The following is a 21,578-nucleotide window of genomic DNA, read 5'->3' as shown; positions in this document are numbered from 1 at the left end:
AAAGAGAACACTAAGCATTATCTACTAATCATCATTAGACTAGGCTCGCTTCACTTTTATATAATTGCTATCTCTCTTTAAAAAATCTTTTGATTATTTAATTGGTAATTTTAAATTACTCACATTTATTTTTATTACTATTTTCACATATTATAACTGATATGTTGCGCACAGCACACTGCGTGACAGTGCGCGCACAGCATATCAAGTGTGTTTTTCTTTCTTTTTTTTTTAAGCTTTCAACTGCTTTTTTTTTTGTATTTTTGGATTTAGGATTTGGGGTATAGTATTAGGCTAAAAAAAATATTTTTATTTTATTTTTTTTTAAGCTTTGAGTTTACGGTATAGTATTTAGGATAAAAAAAAACATTTTTAAAAATTTTATTTTAAGCTTTGGGTTTAATGTTTAGAGTTTGGTATAGTATTTAAGTTAAAAAATATATATATTTTTTAACCTTTGGGTTTAGGATTTAGGATTTAAGATATAGTATTTAGGATGTTTTTTTTGGGGGGTTTTTAGCCCAAAGCTTTAAGAAAAACACAGATGATATGCAGCGCACGCTGTGGCAAGCAGCATATCAACATTACACACACACTAAAGAAAAATATTTATTTTTTAGTTTAGTTATCATCCATAAAAACAATAGATCAATCATTAGCATCCTATTTTACTTCCATTTTAATTTGCTTATCATCCATCATCATCCATAACAAAATATATCATCATTAGTATCCTCTTTTACTTGCATTTTAATTTGTTTATCATCCATCATATTATCTTGCATAATATTTATCATATTATTTTATAAACTCATCAATACTTGGATGATATCAGAAGAAGAATTACCTCAATTACCAGTAAATACAAAAAATATATACAATTATAGAAGTCAGAGATATTTAACCAAACTATACTCATGCAAATAACGAGCTATGACATTACAAGAAGAATTACCTCAATTACCACTAAAATATATATATATATATATATATATATATATATAGACACACACACACAATTCTAGAAGTAAGAAACATCTAACCAAACTATACTCATGCAAATAATGAGCTATGACATTGCAAGAAGAGTTACCTCAATTACCACTAAATATATATACATATATACAATTTTAGAAGTGAGAGATATTAACCAAACTATATTCATGCAAATAACAAGCTTAGTTTTATAAGAACTACAACAAAAAAATACAAATAATTATTCCTTACACTTGTAAATTTATGAAAAAACATGCAATCTCATATACAAACTTTTACTCAGTCAAATTATTTCATGTCTACAGAAATATTAAAATATTTTTTAAAAAAAATAATAATTGTTGTACACTGTTAGAATAGATGTGCTGTTTTTATGATAGAAAGGAAAAAATACAATTTGTCAAATTCACTAAATGGATCTAATATAAAATATTAGCAACTTATCTGGACCATTAGAAACCAAGACGAACAAAAACCCCATCCCACATTAGCATGGAATGAAAAGACCATACATGAAAATTTATGTCCCGCCAAATTTTAAAAAAAAAATCTTAACAAATATGTAAACATTATAGGCTTTCTAAGTGAAGTAACCTCAAAAACAACATCCACAGACCTCAGCTCACTCAATGAACTTTTAGCTAAAACAAAAAACTTAAGCTAAAATAAAACACTTGATAACTAAACCTTAATAGAAGAACACTTTAATAAATAATAATTTAAAAAATCTTTTAATGACACCTTAGATGAGCTGGCTAACGATGCAATCTTAGGAGAATTTATGATTTGACCTCTTTAGAAACTAATCAATCCAATAGTAATTATGACTTAAGCATGCAGATCATAACTCATTCATATTATTCAAAGAAACCAAATGAAGAAACTAAACATAACAAGGATCATGAAAGATATCAACTACAAATTTGCAAGTCATTTAGAATGACTTCTTCTATAGTTAGTTATGACTTTAATGTTAGTCAACCAGTTAAATTCTTTATTTGCTTCTATCTATCAAATAGAGATGCTCTTTGCATATAAGAGATATAGAATTTGTACTGAGTAGTGAGTAATGATTATTATAGTGTCTAATGATACAGTAGTTTTTCATATTGCATTCATGAATATATTTTTTCTTTGTTTCTAAAAGGCACAGGAATCAAGGGAAATTAATGTTCCACTCCCTCAATTGCTTACACAGAAGTTAGGAAGAGATTCAAACTCCTTTCCTCAAAAAGATTTTTTAGCCTAAACTATTCAACCGAAAGTGGTAAGAAACAAACTCCATATACAAATAAGGGAAATGCCATTTTTGCCCTTCTCAAACAACCTTCGTCTTCCTTTCTTAGCACTAATCTCAACAAAGCATCTTCTTGAGCCAGCTCTCATCTCCACTCCAATTGATGGCACTTGGAGGACAAAAGCAGTGGAGGCAGTGTCAATGTAGTTGGCATCATCAGTCTAGGAGGCTCGACAACAACGCCATCAAAAAGCATCATCAATTTGGTTGGTACTGTAGTCAAGTCTGAAAGGCTCAGCTAAAACATTGGAGGCAACGACATCAATCTAGCAGGCCTTATTGCCAAGTTTAGGAGGCTAATCAAGTAGTGGGGAGGAGTTTGTTCTAGCGAACAAGTAGGTTGATCAAGGTCAAGCCTTCAGAATCGATGGCAACAATTAAGCATTTCCATGGGAGAGATTCAGGAAGATGGACGTATCCAAGCAATTTCCTATTCTTCTTACCTCTTTATCCTTCCTATATGTCAAAGAAGCAGTCAAGGATAATATAAACAAGATTCCATCCAATTTACTCTCTCTACAGTTGCACTAGAAATTCCTTTCCACTTCCTCTCCTTCACATGAGGTAAACAGTGCCTAAGTGAAGGCAAAAAGAAATAAAATATATTATCTTACTTCCTATTGTATTTCTTGTTATGTGAACAAAACCCGGAGGAAAGAAATGAAATCGCATATTATATGTTTATTAGACGCCTAAACTTTATTTCCTCCATTTTGTCCCAATCTAGCAGAAACAAAATAAGAGAAACCAGATGGAAGCAAATTCCATAGTTATCTTTACTTTGTTCCAAGTAAACAGGACAAAATGATAATATTATTTCTTTTCTTTTCCTACTATTTCTGTCTTAAGAAAACATCATAAAACCCATCATCAGCAATAGACATATAACCAAAGAATAAGAAAAGGAAAATTTGAAATTCAACTCATGGTTGTCTCCCACATTAAAGATTTGATTAAATAGCCGCTTATACTGAAGATGTTAAATTTGCTGAAAAATTAAAACTTCAACCAAAGAAATAAGAGAAATGCTGAAAGGTTTACATTGTAATAGATGATCAAAAATCGCTGAAATATAAAACTCTTAAAAGAGAAACGATATAATACATTTTATTTTCAAGTTACCCTCATTCAAGGGAAAATAAATGCAATAGCACTTGACCAAGAAAGACACGAAACCGAGGATGATTGCTTCATAGTATGCATACAGAACAAGAATGGTATTCAAAGAACATGTATGTATATATACATGTATTGAAAACAGTGGAAACAGCATCTGCAATGAGATGCATTGATGAAAGGCTTGAAGCGAGATGGTCAAAGACCTAAAACAGGTTTGAGTCCCAATATACCTGATAGATATGTCGTAAAAGGAACGATGGTGACTTGTGAGGCGAGCTGCACTCATGCACAGTAGTACAGAGAATAAGGGTTTGCTTACCAAACAAATCTCAAACATCAAACTAAATGAAAAATTGGACAAGGAAAAGAACAGCGAGACAAGTACTACAAAAGACTGCAAGCAAGAGTTCAATAAAAGATGATATAAAAATGCCTTATTTTAACTAAGATAAAACATCAAAACTCAACCGTGCTGTAGTATTCATTGGAAATATGAATTGCATTGCTTTATTTGATTAGAAATGTAAAATAGGGTTGACATCAGTCACAATAAATTGTTAATTTATACAAGTTAAAAGACAGGATACAACATCCTCAAATGGGCAGCTAATCAGTCCATAATTTGTATATAGTTGTTGGTCATTATAAGAGGTCAACAATAAATAGTTGCAATCTAGGAAAATAGTTTAATTTTATAATTTAGGTTTCAAATTGATTCAAATTCTATTATCAACCTCAACAATTATTGTTATGGATTATCAAGCATATTTTCTCAAAATTGTGTGGTTCCTTTTAGAGAGAAAAAAATGGTTTCCTTTTGGTATTTGACCAACGAGGATTGCCCACTTGATGATTCAGAAAAGGAAGTGCCATTTTGATTTATATAGCTACAAGTGGTAGCAAACAACTAGATATCATTCTGGTTGTTTATTAATATGATTTAATTATATAGCATCTTCTCACTCCTGCCACCAACAAACCAAAATGAATAGAAAATTATATATAAAACTTTATATGATTCAGCTGAGATCATAATATCAGTAGACTACAGTTATAAAAATTACAGGAGTAATGAACCTGTTTCACAATGCTAGAACGCCGATCCAATAGCTGAGTATTAAGGGGAGCAATTAGTTGCTTTAGGAGTGTAGGAAAGGATTTGTAATCTATAGCACCTGATAGAATATCAAAATGTTTAGTTCAGTGATAATGAGAAAAAAGTCAAAGGGAACTCCGATGAACAAAAAGAGAAAAGTTAGAGCATGGATCTTCTAATAAAAAGAAAAAAGAAAAAATAAAGATGAAAAACCTAACCAGATAATAGATCCAAAATTTGCAGCATTAGTTGTTCCAAATTGTCCAACAGACAAGGTCCACAACTATAAAATATTAAAATTGATCCATTTCTTAATAGCATAAGCTTATAGAATGACCAGTTAGTGCTGAAGGTCCTATATCTAATACTGGCAAAATCAGTATGCAAGGAAATAGATATCCAGGTTGATTCACTCCAGGTGTTGGACATAGGCAAGGATCAGTGCAGTCCAGTCAACCCACCCACAGGGGAGGTGGGTGTGTTAAAAATATAAATATGCAACCAGATCCTTTCAATGAAGGCTCAAAATTCTAGGAAAATGGTTAGCCAATCAACTCAAACAAATAAACTCGTCACATATGAGCAAAAGCTGTACGTAAGGCATTAAATTAGTGAAAAAAAACTACCTAAGAAATGAAAGATTACGGAAGGCAAGACATGGTCATGAATTTGTCTTGCCCAATATCAAGCAAGACAAACCATTCCAAGGAGATATTGACAGTGAAAAGTTATCAAAACCTCAGAACAAATGGACAACAAACCTCTGGCACCAGATACAAGTAGCTCCCACAAAAGAACAAATTAGCCTCAAGCAAGTCTACCTGCCTCTCTTTTCCTCTTCTTCCTCCTCTACCTCTTCCTCCACTGATTTTTTTTCCTTCTAATAATTAACAATTGCTAATCAGCACCATCTTAGACTCAAGTATGTCAGTCGGCACCAGAATCCAAATATACAACCATGTCACAGGAACCACTTTAAACCATGACCCAAGCTATGTTCGGTAAATTACACAAGCCAACACACATACTATGACCAAGGGATTAGCATCCTGGAAGATATAAGAATCAGTAGTGCTAAAACCACAAATAGACCTAACAAAATCTTTTGAAAAAGGGGCCATTCCTTGCTTCTAGTTTCATGAGGGAGCTCTTGACCAGTTAATAGAAACTTAAGACTCATCGAGTTGGAGTTGCTTGTCGATCATTTATTCATTTTCTGCCTTCCTGGTTCAATTTTATTTAAATCCGTGTTACCTGCAGCAACAAAGGCCACCGTTTTTCAATTTTCAAAGGATTAGTGTGCACAGAAGCGTGAACCTCTGTAGATAATTATCAATTGTAGTACTTGTTATGTCTCAATCAACATGTTTGATTAACAAATTTTCATCAACAAAAATTCAGAAATTGGAGTTTTCTTGTATCCCTTGTAACATCAACCTTCTGTTTCTTCTCAAGTTCATCCATCCCTCTAGTTTTGAACTCCAAAAATGAAATCATTGAAAATCTGGTATTGTTTCTCCTGAACCTCTTGGTAGTATATTGAGAAAAAGTGGAAGATGGAAGAAGGGTAGAATCAATAGAATAATTTGAAGCTCGACGTGGAGAAAACCATTAGAAAGGCTTTAAACTGACTATATGAAATGTGAATTTAAAAATAAGAAAAAACATTTACATACATGGACATAAAATTCAAGTAAAAAATTTTGAATATCTTGAACTCTGTTATGATATTAGTAAAATGAAAAAAAACCTTTGGAGTATTATGTATCACTGTGTGTTCTTTAAGATAAAAAAAATTTATAAAATTGTGGTACCACCTGGATCAAAGTAACCAACATGTTCAAAAAATTGATGTAGCAGAGATGAAAATATTAAAGATGGATATGCAAAGATAGTAGAAAGGACAAAATAAAAACTAGTGTCTATAGGGAGCAATTAGGTGTTGCTCCAAAAAAAATAAAATGAACAAAAATATGTATGGTAATATGGATAAAATAGAGTGGATGATGGAAGGAGTAGAGAAAGGCCAAAGAAAACTTAAATTGATTCATTGTTTGAAGTGGCATTCCGTACAGGGTACAGTCGAAACGTATTGTTCTGATAAATTACCAAAGCTCGATACTACTCAGCACAGATAAAGTCTTTTATGTCGTTATATCAATCGTGTTGATCATGTCATGCCAACACTCAATGCCTCTTAGCATATTACAACACAAGTCAAAATGAATTAAGATAATGTTGCTATCTTCTTTTTATTCTTCTTTATCTCTTTTAATGTTCTAAATGACAGTCGAGGCGACTGCCTAGGCGAGAGGCGGGCATCAACCGCACCGCCTCAAGCTGAGGCTTTTAGGTAGTAACTCACCATCTTCCGCCACCACCGCGCCTAGAGTTGCCGCTACTGCCGTTTCACCACCGCAACACGCCCGGATGCATGGCTTGGGCCCGACGACGAGTTCGGATGCGTCGCGCGAGCTCGAACACGATGTTCGAACCCTGTGATGAGTCTAGAGGCATCGCACAAGCCCGAACGCATCGCGCAAGACTAGACGCGTCACCCGAGCTTGACGACGGGCTCAGAGGCGTCGCCTGGACCCGACGAAAGGCCTCGACAAGTTGCTCAAGCCTAGTAACGCATCCAAACTCATCGCGCGGTCTCGGCAATGTGTCAAACTTGTCGCCCGACTGAAACAAAGTACGCGATTAAGTTGTAAGTTAAGGTTTAATTAAATTACTGTGTTAATAATTTTAATCAACTCCTAACTATGATTGGAATAATTTAAATAGACTTAATTAAAACCTAATAAAATTATCCTATTAATTTTATATATATATATATATAATATTTTTTAATTTTTAAATATTTAGATTAAATATTTAATTTTAATTAATATATTTGATAAAAGTAAATATTATAGAAAATAATGATTATTTATAATATTATGTATAAAAAAATAAAAAATATTCAACCACCTAAGCACTACCTAGGCACCGCTTAGGCAGCCGAGGCGTTAGGCGATACTACCGCCCTGCCACCGCCTACCGCCATTTACAATACTGATCTCTTTCCTCCTTTCATCTACAATTCACCGCTAGTACAATACATTGAAATGTCAACACAATATCAAAATAGTATTGTTGTAGTCAAAGATTGAAATTTTAGCACGACTTGAAATTTTATACATTCAATTGATAAAATAGCAAATAATTTATGCAGTTAAAATACTATTAAGGAAATACAATTTAGATTTATAAAAACACCCTCCCAAAGTTTCCAAACTATCATCAAAATGGCTCCTCTCAATTACTTGACGTTGGTTTTTTTTTTCAAAATACCCTACAACTTGGAATTGTAAAAACACCCTCCCAAAGTTTCCAATCTATCATCAAAATGCCTCCTCTCAATTACTTGACTAAATAAAAGGCAAACTGTGGTGTGGATGTTGAGGGCAAAGTCGATTTAGTATTACCTATTTATTACCTACTCTCTTCATTGCTCAATCCGCACAAACAACATAGGATCTCCAATTTCCTCTTTATTCTCCAACAATACATTCAACAACGAACCTACCAGTACAAACAATAACAACGCCCGCCACCATCATATGGCACTCAAGATTCCTCCAACAACATCTTGTATCAAGCTCATTAATGAACATATCGCTTTGACAGCCATGGCTACTACACCAAGCTCCACAGTCAAGGACTTCAACTAACACCAAATTGAAATTCCCCAAGACAACATTTATTAGCATATAGCACCCTTGGAAGAATCACATCAACACTCTCTACCCACTACTTTAGATGCATTGCTTGGCAATGGGACCTCCTTCGAGGTCGACCAAGTCAACAACAAGTTTATATTTAACATAAATTTGCCAAGACTTATTGCCTCCAATCCTCCACCTTGATACATTGCCTCAAGTGTGCGTCACTGAGCTGTTCATCACCATCGTCACTGTCACTCTCTCAAGCACCTTATCTCGCTCCCTACTAACAGGGATCCCAAAGGTGATGTGAGTTGACAACACGGGCAATAGTTGACAGCAATTCAACAAGATGTCTTAAGAGTCTTGCTGTTCGTGAACCACTCACATGCAAGACAAAAGCATGTCATGATCCATTCATCTTTGCCCAAAAATTTAGCTCTCTGACTTTATATGTCTACATCATGCTAATAGGTAGGCAAAAGCATATGCAAAGCTTTGAACAGAGTAAGGACAACGACAATGTAATCAGCATTGGAAAGACTCCCAACAACTGGATTAGTAAGAGTTCTGTGTATTCTGCTTCCTCTTGGCAGTAGTCCAGCACTTGAAATCTCTCATGCTGGATGTGAAGAAACAAGGAACCAAAATACATCTGCGTACAATAAACTTTGGCAGTAACTATTTTGAATTTTGCATTTAAATGGCAAGATTGTTCCTTCAAATAGTAAATTAACATATTTTGCAAGTGAAATAAGTTCTTTTAACCCAAAAAATGAAATAAGTACGATTGATAACAAGTTGCAAGACGAATGAAGCAGTCAATATGTTTGCTCTACGCCAAGGTTGTCAAAATCAACGGAAGGGAGTTGTAGAATCGTAAACTCGTAGTATCGTAACACGAATCGTAAGTTTCTACCAAAATGTAAAATTATATATAAACATATATATACTCATAGAAAATAACATAGATAAGATTAACAACCTCAAAAACACATTAAACATTTGATTAAACTAAACATTTATAAGATCTTCTACAATCCACACATAAAAAAAGTCATAAGTCACAAATTTTAGATAACATATAAGTCTACAACATGAAAAATAATAGTCAAGTTCTAAGCTTCATAAATTCATGAATTCATAATCATCCTCCATGTGTTCTTCATCTCCAGCATCCTCCATGGCATCTCCACCTTCTTCAACTTCATCATCATCATCATAACTAGGCAGTTCCAAATCATCATGAGGTGCTCCACTACTAGGTCTTCTTCAACTGGAACCAAATCTTCATTTGAAGCATCCAAATCTAAATTTTCACTATCATCCACAATCCAATCATCATAAGAAGCTAGGTCATCAATGCTATAGTCATTGACTTTCCTCAATTCCTTCTTCTTGGCTAATTTTGAATTAGCCATCACAAAGACTACGTCATTCATCGTTTTTGCCTTCAAACGATTTCTTCTCTTAGTGTGGACCTAAATAATAACAAAATCAATTAACACATACTCATATAATCACATACAACTAGGTAATTTCATTCAAGAATGAAATGCAATACCATCTCAAATGCACTCCAATTCCTCTCACAGCCAGATGAGCTGCATGTCAAGCTCAAAACACGAATAGCAAACTTTTGCAACTCAGGATGTTCATAACCATATGATTCCCACCATTGTGCTGGAGTTTTGGTTTCAATTCCACAAGTGGCTACTGCACTACCAAAGAATTTCTTTGGATATTTGAAGTCTTCCAGTTGAGCATCAATCTTCTTTACTTCTTCCATACTTTCAACCATCCTTTGTAGACAATCATATATTCCTCTTTTCACTTCAAAGTCAGCTTTAAAATTAGGACTGTAATGAAATTGAGGGTTAAGGTAATAGCCCGCAGCATGCAAAGGCCGATGCAGTTGATTATCCCATCTTGCATCTATAATTTCCCATAGAGGCAAGTAACTAAAGAGTGAGAAAAAATTTGAATCAGTTTCCAAGAAATTATAAATTTATACGAGTATTTAATAATTAGTAATAAATTAGGTTACCTTTTCTTAATACCATTAAAGGCAGCTTGTATCTTTTCTTTGGCCCGGTCCATTTCCTCATAAATGAACCCCATGGCAGGCTTCTCATCTGAGTCTACCAAACGAAGGACTTTAATCAAAGGATAAGCACTCCTCAAGCATGTAATAATGCTTTTCCAGAAGTCCTTATCCATTACCACATTTTCAATAACCTTTCCATCTTTAGTCTTTGCAAATTGACTAGATTTCCATTCTTTGGATGTAAACATTCTAATCAATGCTCCCTTATTGTCATTCAAGCAACCCAAAGTCAAGTAAGATGTGGCAAAACGGGTAGTGGCTGGTCTAATCAAATCCTTTTCTTTGGTAAAATGATGCACTAGAGAAATAAGCGCAGTCCTTGAATAGATGTAAGTTGTGATCTTTTTACCTCGTGCAATTGTCTCTTTATGTATTGGTATCTTTTTTTCAAAATCCTCCAACATTAAATCGATGCAATGAGCTGCACAAGGCGTCCAATATAGCCTCTTTCTCTTCCCCATCAACATCTCCTCGGCTGCTTTGTAGTTTGCTGCATTGTCTGTGACAATTTGCACTACATTCTCTTCACCAACTTCTTCAACAATTTCATCCATCAACTTGAAAATCTTGTCAGCTGTTTTAGATATATCAGATGCATCAATTGACTTCAAAAAAATGGTTCCCATAGGACTATTAACCAAGAAGTTTAATATAGTCCTCCTCCTCTTATCTGTGCTGCTCTATAACTTCTTTGGTGCAATCAACTTGTTGTTTCAAATACTTGACTCTAATCTCATGGTAGGATGGAGGCTTAAAGCCAATACCATGTCTTGCAACCAAGTCTAGCATCTTCTTGAATTCATCACTTTTTGCCACATGAAAAGGTATAGCATTATTGTAGAAAAAAGAGGCAATCCCTTGGCAAGCTTCCTCCCTCAAATTCTTCTTGAAAATGCCATTGATGGTAGTTTGACTACTCACACCCCTTTTCTTGAATAGATCAGCAGGATTCTTTGCAATTTCTCGCCTTTGTCTTTTTGCACCCTCCACCTCCTCATCTTCATATTAGCCAAGAGGACTTGAATCACTTGATCTTCCTTCAATCTCCTTTGCCCTCTTTATTAAATTTTCTTGCAATGAGGATACAATTTTCCACATTTCCTTCCTTACATCATCACTAACAGCCTTGCATGCTCCAACATCCTTTTGTGTTCCTGCCAAATGATGCTTGAGTCTATAAATCCCTCCATTTATCACCTTTTGACAGTATTTGCATTGCACTTTCTTTGGATTTTCATCAACTGCAATTCCATGTTTCCAACCTGGATCAGATCTATTTCCAGGAGCATTCACTGCCAATCTTTTGGAATCTGAAGTTCCACTAGTTGTGGAAGCTACGCTTGGAGTGGCTGCACCACTATTGGAGTTTGCTTCACCAGACCCACCAACACTAGCTTCTGTACTCATTTTCGTGAAATTAAAGAAGAACAAGAACACCACCACGCAGCTTCAGCTTCACCAACGACACTGCAACTCTGCAACAGCAGCTCGCGAACCACAGACGTGGCCAACAGCCTTCAGAGATGCAGACGGGACAGAGACGGCCAAAGAAGTAAAGAACAGAGACCCACAGATGAGATAGATGGAGAAGGGACAGAGGCGGATGGTGGCGTACCTTTAATCGAAGTCAGTCACAGTGCCGGTCAACGCACATCGGACGCACAGGGAGGAGGAGACAGACGCGTACGTGAAGGAGACGATGGTTGCTGAAGAAGAACGAAGCACAGCAGTTGCGGCGACGATGGCTCGTGACGCGACTTAGGAAAGTTAGGGTTTCTTGGACCCGTGTTTGATCGATCGCTGCGATCGACCTTCCGGTCTTGGAAAACCAGCGGACATTTCGCGTAGAATCGCTGGACTCTTACGAGTCTACGATTTCCGCTACGCTTCCACGCGATTCTGCATGATTCCACCCGATTCCGCTTCCGCCTGGGCACGCAACGCAGAAGGCCACCAAAAACGCGTAGAATCGTGCGATTCTACGTTCCGACTCGCGATTTTGACAACATTGCTCTACGCCTTCATGTCGATGAGATAATGCACCAGATCCATACTTTAGTTTATTTCTATTTTTTCCCAACAGAGTCAATAATGTTGGCAAGTTCTAAAATTTGTTAGGTGCTAGTCGGGAGTTAGACTAGCGCCTAGTGCCAAGGCCATCTAAGCGGGGATTAGGCGCCGCTAGACGGATTCCATGGTATCAACATAAATTACAGAATAAATCACATACTATAACTCCAACACAATAATATCAAATTTAAAATGAGTTCAAAATTATACAACTAATAAAATATCACATTTATTCTACTTCTCCATAATTTTCAATAACTTATTCTTCATCGGACACAAACTCAATATCATCATTGTGATCCTCCTCTTCTTCTTTGGATGCAAAATCATATTCGTGAAGTTCTCTCACTCTAGAGCTTCTTCGGAATTGTAGATTTTCATCTGCTCCACTTGCTTCATCAACCATTTGCCAAGTGAGCTCAGAACCTAGTTTAACTTCATCATCTTCCCCCACCATCCACAATCCAATCTTATGCATTTGAAACATCTTTTGCAAGAAGGACATCGACATTCCTTTCTTTTTCTCTTTTTTATTTGTTCAACAATCTAGCATTAAATTGGACAAATACTATATTGTTCAACCTGTTGACATCCAACATACTTCTTTTCTTTGTATCAATCTAAATAAATAAATATTATAGTTAATAACATGAATATAAACTTTAAAAATTAATACTTTACTTTAAAGTTTAAAGCTTACTCCTTCAAATGCACTTCAATTTCTTTCACACTCAGATGAACTCGTAGTTAATGAAAGTATTCTCAATGTCACTCTTAGCATGTTGAGTGTGTAAGCACTGTATGTACTCCACCATGTACACGGATCAAATGTATCATCATTTTTTCTAGCCAATATTTTTCCAAATAACAGTCTTATCTCTATATTTTGCAAATTCATTGTTAATAATTGTATCTTGTAGATCAAACTTATTGGCATGCAAAATTTTTATGCATTCAAAAATCCCCGTCGCGACCTCCTCATAAAGAGCAATAGAACTATCTTTATAATAAAAAGAAGGATTCAATAAAAAGACAGTGGTATGCAATGATGTATCAAGCATATCCTTCATTTTTGACTCAATAATCAATATAATAAGTTGATAATTTGATTCCACATTGTCCAGGGCCAGTTTGATAGCTTCTTTAGGTTGAAGAAGCTCCCCATATAGAAGCCCCAAGGATGACTTTCTATCTCCATCTACCAATCGAACTTTTACCAAAGGAGCAAATATTTTCAAACAAAATATCACACCATTTCAAAAACTCGTGCTTCTAACAGTAGAGTAAGCCAATTCCCTTTGTAGAGTAAGCTAAATTGATGAGAGAAAAGTGACCTAAGATCTTTTAGAGTTCATGTGCAACTCACACTATTAATCTCATGCTTGAAAGTATTGGCAAGCTTCCACGATATTAAAAGGTAATTGAGCATGCTAAGTCTTTTACCATTTTCATTTATGCTCACCGTGTCATTGATGAGAAGAGACATATAGTCTGGCCACGAGTTACCAGGTTTGCATCAAATTTCCTCACATTACAAAGTTTGATTGAAAAAAAATCTAGTTTAAGGGTCATGTTTACAAGTGATACGCGAAAGAAATGTAAATGGTCAAAAACCAAACAAAGGGAATTGGCTTACTCTACTGTTATAAGCATGAGTTTTTGAAATGGTGTGACACTTTGTTTGAAAATATTTGCTCCTTTGGTAAGAGTTCTTCGATGGTAGATGGAGATAGAAAGTCATCCTTGGGGCTTCTATATGGGGAGCTTCTTCAAGCTAGAGAAGATATCAAGTTGGCCCTGAACAATGTGGAATCAAATTATCAGCCCATTATATTAATTATTGAGTCAAAAATGAAGGATAGACTTGATACATCATTGCATACCACTGTCTTTTTATTGAATTCATATTTTTACTATAAAGATAGTTCTATTGTTCTTTATTAGGAGGTCACGACGGGGATTTTTGAATGCATGAAAATTTTACATGTCAATAAATTTGATCTACAAGATACGGTTATTAACAAGGAATTTGCAAAATATAGAGACAAGACTAGTTATTTGGAAAAACATTGGCTAGAAAAAAATGATGATACATTTGATCCATGTGCATGGTGGAGTGCATACGGTACTCACACACCCAACTTGCTAAGAGTGGCATTGAGAATACTTTCATTAACTACAAGTTCATCTGGGTGTGAAAGAAATTGAAATGCATTTGAATGAGTAAGCTTTAAACTAAGCTTTAAACTTTAAGTCTTTAATTAAAGTAAAGTATTAATTTTTAAAGTTTATATTCATGTTATTAACTATAATATTTTTTTTAGATTGATACAAAGAAAAAAATAGGTTGGATGTCAACAAGTTGAACAATCTAGTATTTGTCCAATTTAATGCTAGATTGTTGAACAAACAAAAAAGAGAAAAAGAAAGGAATGTCGATGTCCTTGCAAAAGATGCTTCAAATGCACAAGGTTGGATTGTGGATAGTAGGGAAGATGATGAAGTTGAACTAGGTTCCGAGCTCACTTGGCAAATGGTTGATGAAGCAAGTGAAGCATATGAAAATCTATAGCCCGAAGAAGCTCTAGAGTGAGAGAACTTCACAAGGATGATTTTGCATTCGAAGAAAAAGAGCAGGATCATAATGATGATATTGAGTTTTTGTCCGATGAAAAACAAGTTGTTGAAAATTATGGAGAAAAAGTAAAATAAATATGTGATATTTTATTAGTTGTATAATTTTGAACTTATTTAAATTTGATGTTGTGTTAGAGTTATAGTATGTGATTTATTATGTAATTTATGTTGATATTGTGGAATCCGCCTAGCGACACTTAGTCCCCACCTAGGCGACCTACGCACTAGGTGAGGTTCTGACGCCTAGCAAATTTTAGAACCTTGATGGGAGTACTGTCAAGAGAAAAATGGATAAAAATGCCTGGGTGAACAAAGATGAAGGGCAAGATGTGATTAAAAGAAAATATGCATCCATTAGTCAAAATAAGTCATTACTCATTACTAATTAGATCACGTGATAATTTCAAGCCATATATTGTCAGATAATTCATACACAAAGTCTAAATTTATGCAAAAAAAAAATAGTTAGATCAACAATTACTAAAATGATGAGGGTATTTTTTGCACATTGGCTTGACCTATAGGCCATCAAGGGATTATCCCTCTTGAAAACAAGGCCCTATTGACTTTGCCCTTCCTTGAAATTCGCCTTTAGGGGATAGGAATATCTTATTAGTTTGTCAATGCAGGAATAGAACCCTCCTCATCAGAGTTCTAAAGGGAAATTAAAAAAAATCCTAGATGTTCCCACAATTAACACCATCTGACAAGAACATTTTTGAACAAGAACTTAAACCATGTGAGTCACACAAGAGACTGTCTATCAATAAGATATGTGGCCATGAGGTGAAGGCTAAGCATTTCATTGAGCCTTATTAAGCCTAAGATCCTATTCCTGGCCCATATGAGATTAGAACTTCTAAAAAATATTCAAAGGCACGAGGTTAAGTTAAGTTTACAGAATGGTTTAAGCTATACAAAATTTGGTTAGATTTGACCAAGAGTCGTTCCATTTGACCATACAATCGCACAAAAGTACCCTAGTAAAAGAAATAGCAACAATTTTGATAAGAAACTAAGTATGGGTGACAGGAAACGAAGTATGGGTGTAATTAGATCATAACATAATAAATAGCACATGAACCTCCGAAGATAAGGCCTTCAACTCTTTGCATGGCAGCAATGCGAAGTGACCAATCTTTCTCTGGAACAAGCATAGATGCAATATTTTCAAATTCCTTAATGAGTTCCTTCTCTGAAAACACGTTAATAGGAACCGGAGGCTTTTCAGCAGACTCATTGTCACCTAAAAATTCATTCAAGATTAATGGTTAATAAGAACCAAAACTAATGGACAATAAACTCTTAGGTGCATATTCAAATGTGCAAACTCACATTTCATTCATACTGGTAGAAACATTAACAATGTATCCTGATTTTTTTCTACAATCAATAATATGATGCAAGCAAGGGCAAGCAATTACATTAAGCATACCAAACAAGTACCGTCATGTCAATGTTGGAATAGGGGCAATTGCTTAAGTGTGTGGTCAACCAGGTTGAAAATGAATATTGGAGTTGTGCTATTGCTTGCTCTGAAAACAGTGCAAAGTACAGGAAGAAAAAAAAAAGGAAGAATCACAAAGAAAGTCTACTTATTCACTAGAACCTGTTATTGAGCATTTATTATTTTTGTACTGCCACTTGGGTGATATGACCCTAAAAAAGAGGACCAATTAAAAGACTGCTCCAATTGCACATTCAATTGAAAATTAGTTACTTTTATCTCCATTAGAATAAGTCACTCCCTTTAGAATTAATTCTTTCCTCTATTTTTTCTAAAATAAATCAACTTCCTCATTGACAAAACACCTTCTATACTCTGATAAATTATTACCATATGAGCCTTTCGTATCAATCAAATTAATGAATACCATTTGGAATTTATAGGTTGATTGCCTAAGAGTGATCATTCCCATGAAATAAATAAAAAGAGGATGTTCTCAAGAGGATCGACCTCCAAACATCAAATGATATTGTTTCATTACTTATATCATAGAGTGAAAACGTAATGGAATCCAATACATTTTGTCTACACGGAATTAGATTTTTCTCTAGAGGAAATAAAAGAAGTAACTTATTCAAGAAAGAAGATAAATTGGCTCTAAATTGATGGGCAATCAAAGGGTTCTTTAAATTGATCCATTTTTTCCAAAAAAAAATCAATTCTAAAAACATAATTGTTGGCTATTCCTTCCCATGAAAACAAACAAAATCTTAACAGGTATATATATAATATTTGGAAAACAAATGGATGATTTAAGGTGAAGATCAACACTAACCACTAGAAAATGAGGTTTCTCTTTGAGCTATCTTCACCTTTGGACTGTTCTTCTTATGGTTTGCAAATGATGGCCTCATTTCAGCTGAAATATAAGAAATTCCAACTCCATCTGACAGCTGAGGCTTTGGTTGTATTTTTTCTAACCTGGCATTGATTTCCTTTATCTGCAAGAATAAACAAATGTTTTGAAAGAAGCTCCTTCAAATCTAATAGCATAAAAAATCCTCTCACAAGTTAACCCTCATGACCTTAAATTGTAAACACGAAACTCAGAAAACTTCATTCCGATCAAGAAATCAAGCTTAAATTGTGTTCAAAGCCTTTGAAAATTACCATTGAGGAAGGAAGATGGTGACGGTGTAATTCATCACAAAATTGAGGTCCAACTTGGGCATACATCTCCTACAAGCAAGCCACCACAACATCAGATGTTCATATCATAAATTGTATGTGATCATACCTACACTTAGGAAGAGTGTAAATTTCAGGTGATGTCACAATAATTTATTACAACCCTTTTCTCATCAAAAATTTACTAATCGCCAAGCATTACTTGTCCAGTGTAATAAGAACATAAGCACACAGTTATCCCATGGTTTATAAAACTATACAATACCACCATTATAGTTGGTATTTACCAGACATGAATTGATAGTGTAACCACCCTACTTATGGTACTCTACCTTTGTACGTGCACATTAGGGAGTTTGTGGAGTATGTGCAATATATCATAGGTATTGGTATATTGCCTGTACCAAGCTGCACTAACTTTTAATTGCTAAACATAATCAATGATATTTAATGATTATGTAGATATTTTTCCCATTTTCATGTTGGTTTCACTGTATATACTCCAAGCCACCTCATTTAACTTACTTTTTTTTTTCATATTCCCTCTACATCTACCCTTTTCTACTTGACTTCATTCAGGGTGCCAAAAGTTATCAATCCTGCTTGTTAGCTTAGTACAAGGATAGAGAGATGTAACCAGTAAAAGTGAATCAGTGAGTATATGCATTCTGCAATGCAGACATACTGCAAACAAGGCAATATTTTGGCAGATGCTACCGCAAGGCCATCAAATGTTCTAAGATTGGCAACGAGTTTGTTCTTCTTTTGCAAATAAGCTTGTTGCCTTCTTGCTATTACTATATTTCATATCATAATCAGCCACAAATTTAAGTGACAAAAACCGACACTGTGTTTTTGTCTCATATTAGATTATAGATTATAAAGTGGTTAACAGCAGTGCCTAACCTCGATACATGAAGTAGCAGCTTCTCTTACACCTTGGTTAGAATCAGTTAACAACTGCAAAACCTGCAAACGGACAGGAAACAATCGGTTTGTTAAATTAATTAACCTCTGAGATCCAATGTGAAGATACAAGCACTGACAATAGAGAATGCCTTTCAAAATAAAAAATAACTCATACGTGAGGTAGAAGAACTCGCTGAAGGGGTAGCTCAGTTGAAGCAAAAAGTCCAATGGCTGCAGTGACAGTCCATGCAAATTCTTCCCTCACTCTCCAACTTCTGTGTGTCCAGGCATAACTACCAGCTCTTTCAACTATGATAGTTGGTGATGATACCTAACTTGCATGTGAATTTAACCATGTTAGTCATTTCATCCCAAACAAGAAATGGGAAGCAGCAGAAGCAGCATTAACAGTTTTGGATCAACAATATTATTTATACTAAGAAAAAACTAACAGGTTTTTTTTTTTTTGATATAACAAGGAACAGGATATAACAATAAAAAAAAAGGGTTATCTGACATATACAAGAAGATGCGCCAAGCAAAATCAGAATGAAAATAGAGAATTGAATATTCTAGTCCATCAAGTAAAATGTACTAAAACGGATTCAACATCTTTGAAGTTCAAACAAAAAATGAGCTCCTTTAAGAGGCAGCATCAAAATCATGGCTAAAAGCCACAAACCCTATGCCATCAATGCATAAACAAAAGAAACTAATTCTCTCCAAAGAAGAAGAATATTCAATGATCAGACTAAAATAGCTGTAAAAGTATTAACTTGCTATTCATGTGGAGAACAAATAGATTCAATCATAAATTTAACACACTTTCAACTATTCAAACACCATAAGCATGTACATGCCGATACATTGCACAAGCCAATACAACCAACACTTCCCGGCAGTTGATACCATATAGCAACCAAAGAAGAAAAGGAAGCTTCCAACGCAATAAAAAGAAGGGTTGTACAAAGAATCCCAACCTCCATAAGAGTAATCAAAAGCTGTCTGGCCGCGTCACGCACGGGCTGTTTTCCATCTCCTAGCCTCTCCACGACAGCCGGAACAAGTCCATTGAAATGAAGCTTCAAATTCTCTCCAGACAGCACGGCGGCGGCGGACAGCGCCTGGAGCGCGCCCTGCGAAACACGGAAGTTGCTGTCCTTGAGGAGATCCATGCAGGCATCGACGAGCGCAGTGACCTCGGCCGCGGAGAGGCTCCTGGTTGTAGCCTCCAGGACCTGGCGGAGCCGCTCCACCCCGGCCATCCGCTCCTTGGTGTCCTTGACCCGCACCATCTCCAGCGCCTCCTCCATCGAACCCCGTCGAGAAGGATGCAGATCTCGAGCGACACGGCGGCCGGATCTGGTGAAATCTCGGGTCAAAACCTTTTCCCACCGTACCGGCCGACCGTTCCGGAGCGAGCGATGAAAAGCGAGTCGGTGAACAAAAAGAAAAAGGCGACGTTTGGTGCTTCAGTGTTTTAGTACGCAGAGCCTTTCCAGCGAAGATCACTTTTATAATTGCTATATCCGGGCAAAATTAATCTTGGCCTCACGATTTATTCCTCATATATCTGTTTAAATCTAACGGCCATAAAATCACTTAAATATATTTTCAAAAGTTGCAGAATCTCTAGATATTTATTTTCTTAAATTTAATATATTTTTATTTTTCTAATTTTAAAAATATAAAAAAATGGCAATAGAAATATAGAATGTCGTTCTTTATAATACCAACATTCTGTAAATTACTAATATAAAAAGTACACATATAGATAAATAAAATATGATATTTGGCATTATGTGGATGCATGTGTATTTAATTTAATGAGTAACTATAATAAAGATGAGGTAGATTATTTTTTTTAAAAAAAGGACATCAAACTAAGTTTTAAAAAGATAAATTCTTTATTTAATTATTTTAAATGACATGAGATTTTAATAATGGCAAAACGCTCTTTAGTGTTAAATTATTTTTTAACTGATAATTTAAATAACATAAATAACAATTAAAAATAAAAGAATTTTAAAATTAATAAGATTTTTAAAAAAAAACTTTATAAAAGCTATTTTAATTTTTGTTAATAGCATAATGAAATTGTTGGATCGAGAAATTCGTTAGGGGTGAATAGCGATTTAAAAAATTTAGTAAGTACGCAGCTGAAAAATAAGAACACAACAATGCTAATACAAAACTAATTTATTTATTCGGAGCTTTCGTCGACTCATACTCCAAGGTCTGTACTCGTTGAGTGCTTTCGTTAGGCAATCCACTAGTAATTCGAAATATTATAAGTGAAATTATAATTGCTTTAAAGGAAAAATACCGACAACAATAAGGAATGAAAAAGAAGCGCATTGTCGGAGAAGCTTCGCAGCGTCGTTGGAGCACGGCACGACAGAGCAAGCGTTAGAAGATTTTGTTGTAAATTATTCTTTGCTCCATGGTGCATCCTCCTTATTTAGGAGGCTCCGGGCGCCTAGATCCCTTCCGGGCACCTGAAGTGTGACGTAATCCAGTCAACCATGAAGTTCCACGTGGCAAAGCGGCGACGAGGATAAACTTTGCATTCCGAACGCTCGGACCTTTGTTTTTTTAGCAACCTGCAAAAAATATTAGTCCAAAGCAAAATGCAAAACTACCCTACAAAATAAAGTGTTAGCACATTTAAGTTATAATAGTAATAAAAGTAATAATTATATTTCATCTCCTCGAGACCGGAATCTAGTCACGATCTCAACTTAGATTTCTGAAATAGATCTAAGTTGGGTCGACATCTAATGTTCCCTTCCCAAGAACGCGTCCTCACAGTTACTCCCCTCCAGTAACTTACCTTAACTTACCTGTCAAACGTCCGGTCAGCCCTTCGACCCATCTGGACTTCGTGTCAGCTATCAAGTTAGCCCGTCGACCTAGCTGTATTTCGTACCAGACATTCCGTCTACCAGTCTAGGCTTCGTGCCAGCTATCAGGTCGACCCGTTGACCTAACTGGACTTCGTGCCA

At 35.3% G+C, this 21,578-nt stretch overlaps 2 protein-coding genes across 4 annotated transcripts; both read right to left on the bottom strand.

The window, feature by feature from the left end:
- Positions 1-46: 46 nt before the first annotated feature.
- On the bottom strand, positions 47-20,089 carry LOC122016085 (CLIP-associated protein-like). Of its 2 annotated transcripts, none has more exons than XM_042573271.1 (8): positions 19,554-20,089; positions 18,749-18,904; positions 18,571-18,633; positions 17,647-17,715; positions 17,312-17,477; positions 16,114-16,275; positions 4,490-4,587; positions 47-3,688 (listed from the first exon to the last, which is right to left on the bottom strand). In XM_042573271.1, the coding sequence occupies exons 1-8, from the start codon at positions 19,884-19,886 to the stop codon at positions 3,608-3,610; spliced, it is 1,128 nt and encodes a 375-aa protein (XP_042429205.1). In that variant the 5' UTR covers positions 19,887-20,089; the 3' UTR covers positions 47-3,607. The 2 variants fall into 2 exon arrangements, 1 of the variants encoding a protein (XP_042429205.1); XR_006121043.1 differs by lacking the exon at positions 47-3,688 and adding an exon at positions 14,029-14,189 and having other exon boundaries at positions 4,489-4,587.
- LOC122016084 lies at positions 9,246-12,679 on the bottom strand. Of its 2 annotated transcripts, XM_042573270.1 has the most exons (4): positions 11,938-12,679; positions 10,263-11,837; positions 9,780-10,176; positions 9,246-9,696 (listed from the first exon to the last, which is right to left on the bottom strand). In XM_042573270.1, the coding sequence occupies exons 2-4, from the start codon at positions 10,946-10,948 to the stop codon at positions 9,349-9,351; spliced, it is 1,431 nt and encodes a 476-aa protein (XP_042429204.1). In that variant the 5' UTR covers positions 10,949-11,837; positions 11,938-12,679; the 3' UTR covers positions 9,246-9,348. The 2 variants fall into 2 exon arrangements, with proteins under 2 accessions (XP_042429204.1, XP_042429202.1); XM_042573268.1 differs by having other exon boundaries at positions 10,263-12,679.
- Positions 20,090-21,578: the final 1,489 nt, after the last annotated feature.

The sequence above is a fragment of the Zingiber officinale genome, chromosome 8B (assembly GCF_018446385.1).
Source record: "Zingiber officinale cultivar Zhangliang chromosome 8B, Zo_v1.1, whole genome shotgun sequence".
Taxonomy (NCBI): Eukaryota; Viridiplantae; Streptophyta; class Magnoliopsida; order Zingiberales; family Zingiberaceae; genus Zingiber; species Zingiber officinale.
Note: the sequence above shows the minus strand (reverse complement) of the source record. Positions and strands in the feature narration are given on the sequence as shown.

Bases quoted from the DNA above. Each gene is read 5' to 3' on its own strand.
- LOC122016084 (XM_042573268.1), bottom strand. From the start codon at position 10,948: ATGGGAACCATTTTTTTGAAGTCAATTGATGCATCTGATATATCTAAA. The intron at 10,177-10,262 runs GTAACCTAATTT...CTCACTCTTTAG, and splicing joins TTTAATGGTATTAAGAAAAG to TTACTTGCCTCTATGGGAAA. The intron at 9,697-9,779 runs GTATTGCATTTC...GTTATTATTTAG, and splicing joins ATTGGAGTGCATTTGAGATG to GTCCACACTAAGAGAAGAAA.
- LOC122016085 (XM_042573271.1), bottom strand. From the start codon at position 19,886: ATGGAGGAGGCGCTGGAGATGGTGCGGGTCAAGGACACCAAGGAGCGG. The intron at 17,716-18,570 runs GTTAGGCACTGC...GCTTGCTTGTAG, and splicing joins CTGCTACTTCATGTATCGAG to GAGATGTATGCCCAAGTTGG. The intron at 16,276-17,311 runs GTTAGTGTTGAT...ATGAATTTTTAG, and splicing joins AGAAACCTCATTTTCTAGTG to GTGACAATGAGTCTGCTGAA.